The following is a 17,209-nucleotide window of genomic DNA, read 5'->3' as shown; positions in this document are numbered from 1 at the left end:
TGCTATTTAAATTCGACTATTAACGATGAAACTTGTCAGCATAGGATGCCCGCTGGTGGTGGATCACTTTTTGCAAATAAGTGGTCAGTGTGTTCACATAAATACTCGTTGCGGAAGTTGTATCTATCAACGACGTTTTTGGTTGTTTTAGCTAATTAAGGAAAGAATGGTCTTTGCTTTGGAATTTGAACACAACACGTACGTCTTTCCAGTCAAAAGTTAGAATATCTCAAAGTTGATGCTTTGCAGTACAAAGATAGTAAATATAGAAACTGTGTTCAAATGCTATTTAATAATAATATTAATTTGTTTTGTCCTACAATTTGAAAAGAATCGGATAAAAACTTTTTTATGCTAGAGTCGTTAGAAATACTGACAAGCGCTTATAAACATGAGAATTTTTGTGCGTCATCGCGCACACAAAAAACATCTGTAGACATGTGTTCGTCAACTAACTTAAGAACAAAGTATTCATTTTATTTTTGTTATTATTTAGAAAACATAAATTTTTAATTATGGAAAGCAAAAGAACATTTAAAAAAAAAAGTAAATTATTTGAAAAAGCATGACCAACAATGACCACGTTTTTAAAGGAGGATGGAATACTGTTGCCATATCTGGGCAGGAGCTGCTAAAAACAGCCTATCCTGCCTTGAGAGAGTACAAAATAGACTTCCTGGCTTAGTGGGGGATGCCCTTTTCTCTACCCTGCAACCTCTCTCCCACAGAAGAGACGTTGCGAGCCTATCCTTGTTTTATCGTTATTTTCATGGCAGGTGCTCGTCTGAATTCCAATCTCTGGTCCCCCCTCGCCAATCTTTCATGAAAAACACCCGTCTAGCTGAATCCACTGTGAAAAATTTCCCCCACTCTATATCTGTGCCTAAATCAAAACGCGGATTCCATGAACAAAGCTTCTTTCTTAGAACTGCACGCCTGTGGAACTCTGTTCCGTCTGCCTGCTTCCCACCGGACTACAACTTGGATGTCTTCAAGTCCAATGTTAACAAATTCCTAATGAACCGCCTCCTTAAGTAAACACTTCATCAAATCTCCACACTAACGTAATGTACTTGCAATAACCCTTATCCCTGAGTGGCTTCCGGGCCTTGATAAGTGGTGATCACTGTGTAAAAAAAACAAAAAACAAAAAAACACAAACCACTTATCCAGTTAAGTAAAAGAATAACTTATTGGGTTTGTTTTACAATCTACAAAGGTATGAAAAAGTGTCCAAAAAACAAATGTATAACAAATAAATGTTACCAAAGGCAAGTACTCTTCTACCTACCTTGATAAATTTTTGGTGCTGTAAATGTTTATTTAATTCAAAATACAAGTAGTGTCAAGCGTTACATGAGAACAAGGAAAAAAATGGCCGTGATGTCTCTTGATGTTTTGACAATGACTTAAAAATAAAAAAATTATACAAAACTCACCCGATAATTATCACGTAACTTGAAGCCGTTAAAAATGAAATTTAATAATCCTAATTAGTTTAATGAACTTGAAAACATTATAATTGTAATCTGTACAAAATTTCCTTCCATTTGATATGCTACAAGCCATATTTTGTTAATAATTTCTTTGAATCGTGTCATGGTGTGCCATCTTGGATTTCCTGGTTGCTATCTTGGATTTTTCACAGTGTAATGGTGACAAATGATAATGTCCATCAGAATAACATTTCACATGATGATAAAGTCTTACCTCCCATTTTTTTAAAACTGTTATTTTTATGATGTCTACTGGAATCCATTAAAATGCTAATTAGCATGCTAATTAGTTTAATTTACTTGAAAACACAATTCTGATCTGTACAAAATTTCCTTTAATTAAGCCATATTTTGTTAATAATTTCTTTGAATCATGTCATGGTGGCATCTTGGATTTCTTGGTTGCCATTCTGGATTTCCTGGTCGCCATCTTGGATTTTCATGATGTTATAATAGGAAATAATGTCCATCATAATACTTCCTATGATGATAAAGCCTTACTTGCCATTTTTCGTTAACTGTTTTTATGATGTTTCTACTTAAAGCTGTTAAAATGAAGCTGAAATATGCTAATTAGTATGCTAATTAGTCCGTAAGTTACCAAATGAGATGGTTGTAAATAATACCAACTGAACCTTGAATGGTATTATAATATGTTAAAAATTTCATATCTTAAAAAGATCTGAAGATACAGCTTTTTAAAGATGGATTAGTTGTAAATTGTGCAAATTTTCTAGCATTTTCAGTCACAAGCTTATATGTATTTGAATAGAACTGACTTAAGGCAAAATGTCCAGTGAACCATACATTTTTTGATACTTTGAATCGTCATAATTCCAGTTCTAACGGGCCAATTTTAAAAAACTAAAAATATTTCTTTGCTTTTTATGCTCTTTTCAATAATAATTTTACTTAAAATGAGCACCCACTTTATGGCCACCTGTTTTTTTACTAAACACCCCCCCCACACACACACACACACACCAACAAAAAAAAAAATTAGATGTTTACATTTGTAGGAGGGGTGGGCCAGACAATCGACTTTGCAAATAAAAAATAAATTAAAAATTAAGAAACTCCATTTTTTTAGTAAAAATAGACTGTTGAAAACACCATTTTATTTATAAAAAAAATTATGGGTAGGCCAGACAATAGATTTTTCAAAAATAATAAAAAATTTAAGAAACCCTTTCTTGCTTTTTTGATTATAAATAGACTGTCTAAAACACTGTTTTTTTTAAAAACAAAATTATATATATATATACTAGCTGTACCCTGCCACGTGTTGCTGTGGCTCAATTTGGTGTAATGAAAAATTCTAATAAAAAGAAAAAATGCATGTTTCTTATATTCTTAGTACAGCAATCCACTCTAAAAAAAAAAATAAAATAATGAAAAAATGGTACTCTTGCAGAATTGGATCCTGATCCTCAGGATTACCGTCAATCATGGCTTGGGCTCGACCAACAATCAGTGGATAAAGCTAACGTTGAAACGCTAAATGTTTTTTTTTCTTTCTTTTCTTTTCTGTATACAAAAATATGAGTTAGTAATTAATATTTGAGTGATGGGGGGGGGGGGTTACTATACACAGATTCGAAAAAGTTATCCAAAAACAAATGAAAGCAAAGGTAAGGTAAGTTACATTTCTACCTAACTGGATAATTGTTTAGTGTTTTTATGTAAGGTAAAATGTTTAATCGGCTGGAAAAACAGAAATGGTTGCAGACTGTTGAATACGTTAAGTTTGGGAAATTAAGTTGAAAACTAAAAACTATACAATACAGTGTCAAAAACCCACCGAATATGTTACCATGACATAGGCTGACATAATCGGTGGGTTTGTGACAGTATTTTGTATAGTTTTTTAGTTTTAACTCACTTTCTCAAACTTAACATAATCAACAGTGTCCGCCACCATTTGTATCTTTCAAATACACCGATAAACACTGTTTTTCGAGCTGACTAAACGTTACATTAAATGAAAAGGGTTTGTATCAACAGATACAAAGAAGTTGTCGAAAAATGAATATATAACAAATAAATGTTATCAAAGGCAAGAAAAGTAAATGTTCTACCTAACTGGATAAGATTGTAGTGTTTTTATGTAATGTATAATGTTTAATCAGTTCAAAAACATGCAGTGTTTATTGGTATATTTGAAAAATACAAATGGCGGCAGACTATTGAACACATTAAGTTTGGGAAAATTTTGGGAAAATGAGTTTAAACTAAAAAACTATACAAAATACTGTTAGGAACTCACTCAATATATGTTACTGTGATGTAGGCTGACATATAATCAGTGGTTTTAAATTTTGATCGATACAGGTAACGACTTTTAAGAGTCCCTTTTAGTGATTACCTGGTTTGAGGATATTATACAACTAAATGGCAAATCTGCCCCAAAAATCCGGTATTATTTTACTTTTAGGCCCGTCTCATGTTCGTATATAACGAAACATTTTATTGTAGATTTCAGTGTACTAAAAACGAATCTGCAAACCGTTTCCGTTGCAAAAAGAAAGTTTTCATGATATGAAGAAATTACTTTTTCGAAAAGTGGGTGATCACTTTTCAATTTAAATTTAACTTAGAATGAGCACCCACTTTCTGGCCACCTGAGAGAGGGGCATTTTTCTGTGTGTGTGTGTGTGGGGGGGGGGCGGCCGACCCCCCGCCTCTCCAATCAATTTAAGCAGGTAATTTTAAAGGATTTTCCAAGAGTAGAAAGAAAGCCCCCACCCCAAAAATTGTGGCCACAAAGTGGGTGATCATTTTATGTTAAATTATTATGGAAAAGTGATCCTTCACTTTTTTAAACTAACATTTCTTCATATCTTGGAAACTACTTGTTTGCCTTAATTATAAAGGTTATTTTCGTTTTCAGCGACCCCAAAAACCTATAGGAGTGGTAATTTTAAAGGAATTTTCGAGGGTGGAGTAGTATATTACCTTTTCTTTTTTTTTTTTTTCTAATAACATAAGAAATTAAGAATTAGACAAATTTATGGTGCTAATGCACTTACCGATACATACTATTTATTAAATCGTATTTCCAAGTTTAATTAAAGTTTGTTTTTTTTATTATTCAATTGTATTCTAAATAATGTTAATACTGTTCCATGTCTGCTTAAGTTTAATTTTTGTTTATTAAATTGTTAGGTGAAAGTCCAGAATAGTTACAAAACACTCTCTTCTCCCCATGTTAATTAAGAATGGCTTTTTAAATAATAACGTTATTATTTCAGCACGGATCAATACGTGCACGAGTACCCAATTTCTTTAATAAAGAAAAAGCATTCATATTTTAGAATAGATGCAAAACTCCCTCCCCATGTTAAGAATAGCTTTCTAAATAACGGTATTATTTCAGCACGGTACCTTCTCTGCATAAGTACTATCTTTTGTTTATTAAATTGTTAGGTGAAAATATAAAATAGTTACAGAACACTCTCCCTTTCCCATGTTAAGAATGGCTTTCTTAATAGCGTTATTTCAGCATGGTACCTTCTCTGCATAAGTACCATCTTTTGTCTATTAAATTGTTAGGTGAAAGTATAGAATAGTAACAAAAAAAATTGTTTGCATACCTTATTTTGACGTCTGAATATCAGAACTTCGATTGTGTTTAATTATCCCGCTTTTGAGTTTTGAAGTGTGAAATTCGGTGAATATGTTAAGTAAAATAATTAATTTAAGTTAAGCAAAACAAAAAAATTTTTTTTTTTTAATATTTATACGAAAAAAGCCATTTTAAAATCTTTGATAAATAAATTAACAATTTTTTTTTAGTGAGCCGAATAATGCATGACCCTTATTAAACAGGGCATGCTTTGAAGAATCAATACAAAAAAAAAAAAAATGATAAATATTGTGCCCTTTGTGTTAAAAATAGCATCATTTTTTCGATCCCATTTGAAAACGTTTGCCGCCTTTCGACTACGGTGGACCAAACGCGCTGAAATAATTTTTTTTTATTCTGCTTTAAATTGCCCCCCCCCCCATTTTGGGGAGCCTGGCCCCCACACACATACACATTAAAAACCAAACTCATACAAATGGTCACCCATCTGGTACTGGCCAGCCTCAGCGTTAATAATACATTGACATTTTCGTCACTGAAAAATAAGCTTTTTTTGGCCTTTTTGGTCTTCCATAGTTTGTAAACACAAACGTAAATATTATTAATCTAGACTCTAGATCGACGCAAAGTAACTGGTTGCCTATATGAATAAGTGGAATTATTTGAAATCCAGGTACTTATATTATAATATTTTTGCATATTCTCATAGAAAATCATCCTAAATCTTAGTTAGACAACAAATAAATAAATTAATTAGTTCAAAAAACTTTTTTTTTTTAATATTTATGTACGTTTTTTGTGCAAGACAAAAAATGTCAATTGTTAACTTTTTGGGAAAATTTAACATTTAAAATTTAATTAAAAATAGTAGAAAGAGTTTTACATTATTCTGTTTTCTATATGATAAAATTTAGAATTTTATCTTTCTGGAAAAAAAAGTTACTCAGAAATAATGGATTTTAATAAATGTAATTTCGTTTTAAAAAACAACAACAACTTGATTTTTCGGCCATTACCAACCAATCTTATATCGAAAAACAAAACAAAAAAACTCAAAAAGCAAGCGACAAACTTTTTTTTTGGCCTTATATAATAAAGAAAAAATGTGTAAAATAAAAAAATTTGGAAGATAAACAAATGAATTAAGTTTTTTTTTTTTTTTTTTTTTTACACTTACTAAACAGAAAATGAAATCTTTCGTCAATTCGTGGCTGTGAAATGAATCGAACCGGAAGTTCAGTTTTATCAACAGAACAGATTCGCACTAACGGTTAAAAAAATATATTTATTTTATTTAATATTTCAATAATTCGCGAGGTAAATTTATTTTAATAACATAAAAACATACCTCGACTCTAAAGATGGGTTGTCTGAAAATTTCAAATAAATTGGTAACGTAGAAATATGGTTTTATTCGTTTGGAATGAACCAAATTTACATATATATATATATATATATATATATATATATATATACTAGCTGTACCCGGCCACGCGTTGCCGTGGTTCAGTTTGTTAAAATGGAACACATTCCTCAAGTAAAAATTGAATTTTGTTCGTTTATTTACTTTTATTATTTTTTGCAATTTTTTTAATCAATAAAAGTTATTTTTTTCCCCCCCAAAAAAAGATTAATTTTTTACCATAAATTGTTAGGTGAAAGTTTTTTTTTTCAGGAAAACTTGCACTTTTTTTTAAAAGAAATTTGGCAGTAAACGTTTCTCTTTGAAAACGGAATTTTTATTATAAAAAGAACAGATGAATGCTTTACATGAACACTGTAAATAGTTATGTGAATGTAGAGAAAAGTTTGATTCTTTTTTTCATGAGAATGTACAAATTATTTTTTTTTTTAACAGATGTTCAGAAAATAAACAGAAAAATACTTCCATCATTAATTATGCAGAAAAATAAATAAGATGTTGATTTAGTGTTTCAACATCATGCTTATAAATTATGATAAAACTTGCTGAGTATGCGCTGTTTTACGGTTGTTGTAAAAATGGAACAGAAACTTAAATTTCGCTCCGTTTTAATCTTTCTTAATTTTTTTTAATTGTGCCCCCCCAAACGAATATAATCAAAACAGTAACATTCAACAATTGTACTTAATGTATATAAAACACAAAATATTTATAAAAAAAAAAAAAAGTTAATAACGAAAGGGAAATAATTCCATTTTTAAATGAAAAAGTCAGTTTGGTATATCTTTTTGTTATTTTTTTCATAAGTCCAGCTTTCACATTGGAAATGTCGACATTTATAGGTTGTCGGGTACGTTTACAACGAATAAACACTCCAATCTAGTCGATGTATCAGAATTTTTCTAGGAATTTTTGACACCCCTATCACGAAACTGTGAATAAAATATAAAAAACTCGTAATTTCTCTTTTAAAAGTGGGTTGTTTATTTTCTTTATGGATTATACTGGCAAAATAAACTATTAAAGTTGTTTTAAAAGTAATAGAAATATTTTTTTTTATTTTTTAAAAAACAGTAATGAATTTTACAAACTCAATATTTTTCAATTTTTAAACTTTAAAAATCTATCAAAATTTTTTTATTGATTCTATTTTTATGATATTTTCAGGATCAATGTGAAATTTTATGCTCTTTCCAATAAAGCGAATATAATATTTTAGACAAACGTTTTTTTTTAAATTCACGCCCCGCCTCCATTTTCAAGTGTCTATTAAAAAGTAAATAATTAATTTACACACCAAAGTTTTATATATCACAAACCACGTTGTTTGTTTTTTCTTTTTTTTTTTTTTTTTTTTTTAATGAAACCTTGGTCCTTGCTCCTTTAATTGAAAAAAAATTAGGGCTTGAATTACATTTTTCGAGTACTTATAAGCTTGGAAAGACAGGGGGTCGAATAATTCACGCCTCCCATTTTGAAATGTCTATTAAAAAGTAAATAATTAATTTACTCACCAAAGTGTTATATATCACAAATTGAAGAGAAAAAGTCAATAAATAATATATTAAAATTTAAAACAAAAAAAGTAGTGTTTTTAGAAATTTACCTGTAAAGTCCGAAGTTTAAAACCTTTTAAAAAAAAACACATTGTTTTTTTTAATGAAACCTTGGTCCTTGGCTCCTTTAATTGAAAAAAAAAATATTAGGGCTTGAGTTACATTTTTCGAGGAGTTATAAGCTTGAAAAAACACACGTCTAGCAGAAAACACTCTCAATAATCCCCCCACTCTTTATCTGTGCCTAAACCTAAACATAGATTCCATGAACAAAGCTTCTTTTTTAGAACTGCACACCTGTGGAATTCCCTTCCATTTTCCTGCTTTCCGGCTGAGTACAATATGGTCGCTTCAAGTCTAACGTAAATAAGTTCTTGATGAGCCGTTCCATATGAGTTAACAAATTTGCCGAATTTTCATTACTAATGATTACTATATTTTCCAATTTCTACTGTACACTCTTTAACCCTTATCCTTGAGTGGCCTCTTGGCCTTGATAATGTGGTGATGCCTGTGTAAAAAAAAAAAAAAAAATCACAAACCACTGGTGCCACTACTAGGTACCAAGGACTTCCGTGAACTTCCAGCAAGGTTACAGAGGTTTCGAATACGTTTAATGAGGTATGCATACATAATTCGTTATGTCACTGTTAAGGAACGATATACAGCTGATGCTCTGTCAAGAACGGTATCCGGCAATGGACCCACGAAACAAGACAAGGACCTAGAAGAGTTAGCAACAGCATTCATCCACACCATGATGGAATCTTTACCTGCCACAGAAAAACGTCTGAAAGAGTTGGAGGAAGCCACTAAAACTGATGAAATCAGCAACTACATATTACAATATGTAAGAAACGGTTGGCGATCAAAGGATCATGCCCTAGCATCAATTAAACCCTATTTGGCCTATCGCGGTAGCATCACATGCGAGAATGGATTACTGATGTATGGCACACGGATCATAATTTCATCACTACTGAGACTGACCATCATCGCCAAAATCTACTCTGGTCATCAAGGAATTACCAGGTGCAGACAAAGAGCTCGCCAATCCATATGGTAGCCAGGACTGTCTGACCAAATCAAAAGGATTGTGGAAAACTGCCCAATTTGCGCCGAGTTAAGACACCAACCACCTGAAGCCCTCATGACAACTGAGCTTCCGACAAGACCATGGTACACTCTAGCCACTGATCTGTTTGAGTTGAAAGGCAGCAGCTATGTCATAGTTGTCGACTACTTCTCCCGATATGCAGAGATCGCCATGCTTACATCAATGACTTCCAGTGCAATAATACAGAGCTTCAAAGCTATTTTTGCCAGACATGGAGTACCTGTCATCCTAAGAACAGACCCAAACAGCCAATACCCTTCAAAAGACTTTGCCAAGTTCGCAAACGACTGGTGATTTCAGCATATTACAAACAGTCCTCGCTATTCCCAAAGCAATGGAGCTGCAGAAGCCTGTGTAAAAACAATGAAAAGAATGCTAAAGAAAGCAAAAGACCCATATCTTTCTTTGCTTCGCACACAAAGCAACACCAATGGACTGTGGGTTTAGTCCCAATGAACTGTTAATGGGCCGACTCCTCAGCACAAAGGTCCTGACTTCCCCGGATCTACTAAACCCCAGATGGCCTGATCTTGAAAGTTTTAGACAGAGAGAAAGAAAAGAAGGCTCAACAACGACTCACACACCGCCTATCACATAAAGCTAAAGAGCTACAACCACTCGAAAATGGCATACCAGTATGGGTCAGAAGCTCCAACCTTCCAAACCAGGAAGGCATCGTTGTTGGAATGGCAAATACACCATGTTCCTATATTCTATGGACCAAAGAAGAAGGGACAACAATCCGATGCAATCGACAACACATCGTACTCAAACCACCAGAAATAGTCGAGCCTCACACATCGGAGTCCCATAAAGACAGTCATCTACCAAGGGAGGAAACAGTCAGAACAGCATGCCCCACCCTCACTTCCCAAGAGTATACAACAACCAGATCTGAACGTCAGTCAAGACCACTTATCAAGCTAGACCTATAATACATTTTATATATATATATATATATATATATATATATATATATATATATATATATATATATATATATATAAATATATATAAATAAATGAACTCTTTTTTTTATAGATATTATATCAAGTATGAGAGAGAGAGAGAGAGGGAGAGATCATATAGTTTGAATACTGAAGGACATCAAACATTATTAAATAAAAAAAAGGAAATGTTATGTCCCTTGGATCGGTGGGAGTTGTCCCCCTTTGTTCAATGTTTTATAATGTAAACTCTCGGACATAAACGTGAATAAACGAGACTTGGTCAGTTGGCCATGTTGGTCTGAACGAGGATATATCCTTGTCCTATTTTTATTAATAGAAACGTAACAAAACAAATGCATATGATGATGCGCGGAAACACTTCTCCCTGCGTCTCCACAAGAATTCAATATTTGACTTCATCTTTCATTATTTCTTTTCAAGAACAAAACCAACATTTTATTCATATTGTTTAATGTTTTTATTTTTAAATTATAAAATAAAACACATTTAATCGTTTTAAAACTTCATCTTGCATTCTTTCTTTTTTATTATTATTTATTTATTAAACAATGTGGTTAATTTAAATTAAATTTTAATCACAGGATGACATTTTCAATAATCTCAAATATAAACAAACCCCTTTTTATGATATATATATATATATATATATATATATATATATATATATATATATATATTAGCTAATGTAAATGTCTCCTCTCATCACCTAGGACATAAGCTCACCAACCCTCTTCTCTATTGTTTCAGTGTGGAGTGAACAGCATTCTTTAGTAGAACTAAACTTATATGGAACTTGGAGGCCACACTCAGACTTCAAGATTGTCAGTGTGTAATCAACCCTAGTCAGTCTCTTCGCCCATACCTCATCGACTAAGGAAAGGTGTGCTACTCATCTATGTTGTTCTACGACTACACATCGTCAGGATCTCGCCGCTTTTGAAAGCAACTCATTCTACCTGGATAAATAATGAGCGACAAAATTGAAGTCACCTGCCCAGTTACTGGATGTGGCGGGAAATCCCAGAAACTCCCTGAATCCCTCAGTAATGTGCTATTTACCTCCATGCCCAAACTGCCCATCCAGCTCCAATAGTCAACCCCCAACAACCAGCAGCTCCCAGACTTAAGTTTAAGTCCCTATCTATTGGTGCCGGGAGCACTCCCGATCAATGGTCATCCTTCAAGCGACAATGGTCTATGTATAAGACCGGCATGCTATGTGTGCTACGACCCTCTTTTCACTGCTGCATGAATGATCTCACGAGAGACTTGGAAGAAGATGTGTCATCAATGACTGAGGCATACCTCCTTGCTGTTATAAGACGCCTGGCAGTCAGGAAAGAGAGCACTCTGGTTCACCGCATCAAACTCAGTAGGATGACACAGGCCCCTGGTACTCCTATCAGGACCTTCCTTGCTGCTCTCAGGGGTCAGTCTGCCTTATGCCAGTACACAGCAAAGTGTAAGGAACCAGGTTGTGGCCACACATGATTACAGCAGTGAGATTATTAGGGATAATCTTATTCGTGGTATTGCTGATCCAGAGATTCTTTCTGATCTGTTGGGTGATCCCAAAACAGACCGAACCCTGGAGGAAACTGTTGCCTATATAGCCCAGAAGAACAGGGTAAATCCACCAGGGCGGCTGTTAGGGAAACTACCGCCGCCATGAGCCATGGCAACGACAAACCCCACCAGTCACAATCATCTCGCAGCAACAAGCAGAGCAAGTGCTGGGCCTGCGGAGAACTACAGCACGGTAAGTCGAACGACTGGAATTCCAGAGCCAAGTTCTGCAGTGCTTGGTCTGTAACATGCAGCAAGTGCCCTGTAAAAGGCCATTTTGCGACCAACTGCAAAGTGCTTGAACTGCGGGTTATGGGGCCACCGAGACAGATCTTCCAGGTGGTGCTCTCAGAACCCCCGCTGTAAGGTTAAGCCCAAATAAAGTAATGACACCTTGCACATGGAGGATGACAAAGCTGGCACACTATTTGACCAGCTTTGTACCGTCAAGACTCATCAGCCCTTAACTAGCAGCTGCAAGCCAATCGAACATCATGTTTACGAAGGCAAATGGATTGCTAGACCTTCCGAGCCCCACCCAATGATGACGGTGAAGCTCACCTCATTGCCAGATGACCACAAGAAGCTTGGCCGCTCACTCAAATCCTCCAACCCCACATCAATCGAAATACCTATGGTGGGAGATTCTGGTTGTCAGAGTTCCACTATACCCATCAGATCTGCACTTGCAATGGGCATCGCCAAGACTGACATATTCCCCGTCAAATTGTCCATGCGAGAAGCTATCGAGGAGGACCTAGGGGTTGAAAGAGGTATCTTCGTGGAGGTATGCACAGATTTGATGCTATTATCGTCAACTTCAAAAGCAAGGTTAAGTGTGTGGATGACACGTGCATGTGGGCTGACTCAGTTGAGGCATCATTCTTCCAGGCGTGTGAGTGACTGGACCTCTGCACCAGAAATGGGATTACCCTCAACCCCAAGAAGTTCCAGTTCACTGAAGAGACTGTTGTCTTTGTGGGCTTCCAGATCACGTCCACTAATGTCACCCCATCTGACAAGTTCTTGGAATCTATTCGTAATTTCCCTACCCTGAAGGACATCACTGGCACAAGGGCTTGGTTTGGATTGGTCAATCAAGGAGCAGATGCATTCTCCATGGCCAAGCACATGCAGCCGTTACAGCCTCCTCTGAAACCATCCACCAAATTTCAGTGGACAGAGGAATTGAATGAGACATTTGCTGAGTCTAAGCTCAAGATCATAGAGAAAATAAATGAAGGAATGAGGTTGTTCCAGCCATCTCGCCCAACCTGTCTGTTAACCGACTGGTCGGTCACTGGCATCGGGTACTCCATGATGCAGAAGTACTGCGACTGCGCCAAGACGCCTGTGTGCTGCAAAGAAGGCTGGAAGTGTTGTATTGTGGTGTGGCCCCCAGGTTGGGAATCGTAGTAGTGCGTAGGACCCCCTGGCTGTGGCACATAGCAGTTTTAATTACGTCGATCGTCCGTGGGTTCACCTGTTTACTAAGCGGTTGTCATGACAACGAGTTACGACTAGTGAGTTATCTCACCTTAGACTGGCACTTTTTCCTTATCTTGCCTCTCGTCAATTGTCAAAAATGTCATAACAACGTTGAACCTGAAAACAAAGTGGTTGACAACTTAGAACGATCAGCCGTAACTTAAAAATATGCATTAAAAGACGTAAGTCACAATTGCGTTTGTTTTTGTATAAAATTATATTTTACAATATATTTACAATTTAACCAGTTCGTCTTTTCTTTTCTTTTGGTGGTTTTGAAGTTCACCGCGATGGTAACAGTGTTCTCACAGTGTTCTGAGGAGGGAAATGACGTTTCAACGATCCGGTCTTCAGCAACACGTGCTGTCCCTTGTTTCTCTTCTCTCTGCTAGCTCTCTGCTTCTTCTCGTTAGATTCCAAACATCACCGTTTTTATTGGCATTTTTGTCGCTTTGTTTTTTTCCTATCCACGCGATCTGTCAATCAGCTGATCGATAATAGAACATGCGTTCTTTAGTCACGTTTTGACAATTTCTTTGCCGGTTCCTGACCTCGGACGATCGTCCGATTTATCTTCAGCTGACCGACACGTGAATTTACCACTCATGCCAATATCTGTACTTCCAGAGCTTACGAGGAATGTCACGTTTCTTTGTTTTGTAAACAAAAACTCTTTTCAACTGGTGGACAATCGATTATTCGATGCCCACTCTTTTAAATCTTTTATTAAAGAAGTTTTTTTTCTTTTCAGTTATGTATCAGATGGTTCCAGCCATCCATTACATAAAACCCCTCTATTAACCATTTTTTTTTTTTTTTCAATCGTCTATCGGTCCATCGATATTTCCAATAATGTTTTTAATGTCACAATTTTTTTTTCATCCCTTTTTCTGTTTTTTTTTTTTTTTTAACTTAAAAAAATAAAAATAAAAATAAACAGCAACACGAAAAGCATAAGGTCTTCTTCGGTATAAGTGCATCGGCCGCACTTAACAGCAAAATATACGCTGCAAATTTACCAATTTTACCGAAGTGGTCGATTTGTCCAATATTCTCCACTACCTCGACTCTTTAATTAATATGACTAATTAACTAAATACGAGTCTAACATTTTAATTACTTGTTTAAAATGTGGGCAGCATATAGTACAAAAATTTCGACCAGAACGCCGGGATCCTAAATATTGGTGGCAACTCCGAACTCCCTTGATAAGGATTTTCTAAAATAAACAGAGTAATTTTCTTAACCAATCTAAACATCCTGTTCCACGCTCCCGACCCGCAGTTCGATTATAACCTGAGTTCCCAACCCCCGTGTTAGCCCTAGCTACGGTTGGCTGATCCCTACTATCATAATCAACTCCGCACGACCTGGGCACTAAGTTATATATATCTTCCTTCGATATTTCATCAACTTCTTTAGCCCTTTCAGCCGTCATGCTACGTGTGATTATTTTTCGTTCCATCAACGGGACCCTGTTTTCCTGATTTGGGGATTCTTGTTGATGGCGATTGCTCTGTTGGGGATAATTTTCTTCCTCCCCACTAGAGGATTCTTGATCTGAACTACTATCCTCTACCGGTGCTGACAGGGTAGTTTTTCTACAGCCCTCTTGCTTGTTGGGGATATCCCATTCCTCCAGTTCTGCTTTCCGAAGGTGTTCCCCATGGGCTTTTGTTACTGCCCCCATCAGTTGGCTTCTAATTCTATACGAGACTAGCCCCGTCTTCTCTATTATTACGTAATATGGAGACCATCTTACGTCTAGCTTTCCCTTTTTTCTATTATTTTTATAATAAACTAAATCACCAACTTGAAAATCGACTGCTTTCGTTTTCTCGTTGGCCCTATCTATCATTTTCTTCCTAGCTCTCTTTACATTGTTCCTGACTAATGTAAAGGTCCGATGCATGTCCTGCAGAGCGATCTCGTGATCCTCTTCTCCGTAGTAAATTCTACGCAGCCTCAGTATGTTGTCTAACGGCAAGACAACGTCTCTATTATCAAAATGGCGAAGGCATACATTTTCTACTTCCCACATTTACTAAGAATGGGATATATATGCTCACCCCACTGGCAAAGAAAACTGTCATACCTTTATTCAATAATTAATAACATATACTAAGTAAAATAATATCAACAAATAATACCATGTGGCGCTAATCCTTGCGCCCTCGAAGGTCAACAACTCCCTGTGACCCCATGGTCTCTTCATAATTTAAATCAGAATTTCAGGAGCATCCTTTACTCCCGTCGACACTACGCGTGATCGATAAATTCTCGGCAATCAACCGAATAATAAAATCGAGGTCCATCTGCTTCTTCAAAACGGACTATCATCGTCCTTGGCTTTACAGATCAGCTTTTCTTCCCATAGGTAGCACACACAAAAAAAATTTTCCATCCCAAGCCTTATCCTATTCATCATAAGCCTACTCTTATTACTAGTATTTTGTGGGAAACAAAACCTCTTAACATTCCTTATGATGGGTAGCCTTCTATTTTCCTAAGTACTTGCATACATATTTCATTCATCTTCTCTTGAGCGATTCGTAACATAATGGCCACGTCAGCCATTGCACCCCCTCTGCCCCTTACACCATGTCAGAGGGCATTTCATTTGCTCCCTGAAGTTGATTACAACTAGATCCGCTCACGCTGGACAGAATACATTCCGTTTACTGCTATGTCAGAAAAAACTTCTTTTTTTTCCAAAGTCGGTAAGCGCAACCTGCCTTGAAGACACATAGCTCCACGGAAAACATCGGATTTCCACACATGAAGTACTCAAACTTGCTCCATGTTGATTCTACTTGAAATCAATAGAAATCGCGATAAAAAAATAAAATTCGAATCATTTCTCGAGAATAATGAAATTAACAACTACCCATGTAATTCAACACCTCTCCAAAATTCTAACATGCTTGCCACAGAAATTAAATTCCATTCACGCTCCACTTTTTCTTTCATTTCTTCATATAGTTTATTTAACCCTATATTTATCCTTTTTTTTTCTACCTTACTTATGTGGTCAAAACGTCACTCATGTCGAATAGAACATTTATTCTACATTTCGAAAATTAAAATTAATACCGACTGAACCTTTGACTCTTCTGAAACTTTTTTTTTTTTATTATTTATTACACTGTTTAAATCTTATTTCTTTCTCTTTTTCCCTATTTTATTATTACTATTATGATTATTAATTAATTAATTAACAACACGTTCTTTCTTTTATTAATCATTCTTCCAATAGACCCCACAAGCAAAGATTCCACCTCACCATTCTACGAAAAAAAAAATACATGTCAAAGAACAAGAAAATTCTGCCAATACCGTTTGACAACACATCAATTACATAAAAATAATAAATTAAAAAATACAAAAATATCCTATAAGCAATCACAAAGTCCCATCTCACTAATAACAAAATTCCAAATAACGAAACACAGATTTGTGGAAACCCAATATTGACCACGTCATCAACTAGGTCGGCTGCATAGTGCATCATCTTTTACCATTCCACAGAATTCAAAATTAAAGAAAAATCACAGTCGTTTACAAAAAATACCTAGACATTTAGAATTAAAATACATAGTCGTTTCTAAAATAAAATAAAACGACACTTATAAAGTCTCAGACAATCCTAACACTCGATGGAACTAAAATCGTCCATGTCAGAAAAAAAAAAAATTCCTAAGAAAAAAAAAATCGTACAATTAGAGAAAAAGGAAAAAAAAAACACATTTCAGAACCTATCCATTGTTTTTCATCAAAAGTACATATTGTTTTTCATTAAAAGTTAGTTCACAGTTTAAAAATGCAACGAAATATTCATAACACATATTTGTGATTGACGTGTTTATCTTCTGGTAAGCTGAAAAGGCTCATTCCTGACGCACACTTACTAAAGTCATATGTTCTATTTCTTTTTTTTTTTTTCTCTTTCTGGTTTACTCACTGGCTGTTATGATTGACACATTTCCAAACAATTTCATTTGTGCAT

The 17,209-nt window shown here is 35.1% G+C and overlaps 1 protein-coding gene across 4 annotated transcripts in view; it reads right to left on the bottom strand.

The window, feature by feature from the left end:
- LOC145256644 (cell cycle checkpoint protein RAD17-like) overlaps window positions 1-17,209 on the bottom strand; it is a 113,237-nt gene that overhangs the window by 88,051 nt on the left and 7,977 nt on the right. For 2 of the 4 annotated variants that reach the window (XM_080115592.1, XM_080115590.1), the window contains exon 2: window positions 8,112-8,186. The exons of the other annotated variants lie outside the window; for them this stretch is intronic. In XM_080115592.1, coding sequence (XP_079971718.1) covers window positions 8,112-8,186 — 75 coding nt within the window. The remainder of the gene's footprint in view (window positions 1-8,111; window positions 8,187-17,209) is intronic. 4 annotated transcript variants of the gene reach the window in all.

Source organism: Euprymna scolopes, chromosome 3 (genome assembly GCF_053919585.1).
Source record: "Euprymna scolopes isolate OS-2025 chromosome 3, ASM5391958v1, whole genome shotgun sequence".
Classification (NCBI taxonomy): domain Eukaryota; kingdom Metazoa; phylum Mollusca; class Cephalopoda; order Sepiida; family Sepiolidae; genus Euprymna; species Euprymna scolopes.
This window is presented reverse-complemented; position numbering and strand designations above follow the sequence as displayed.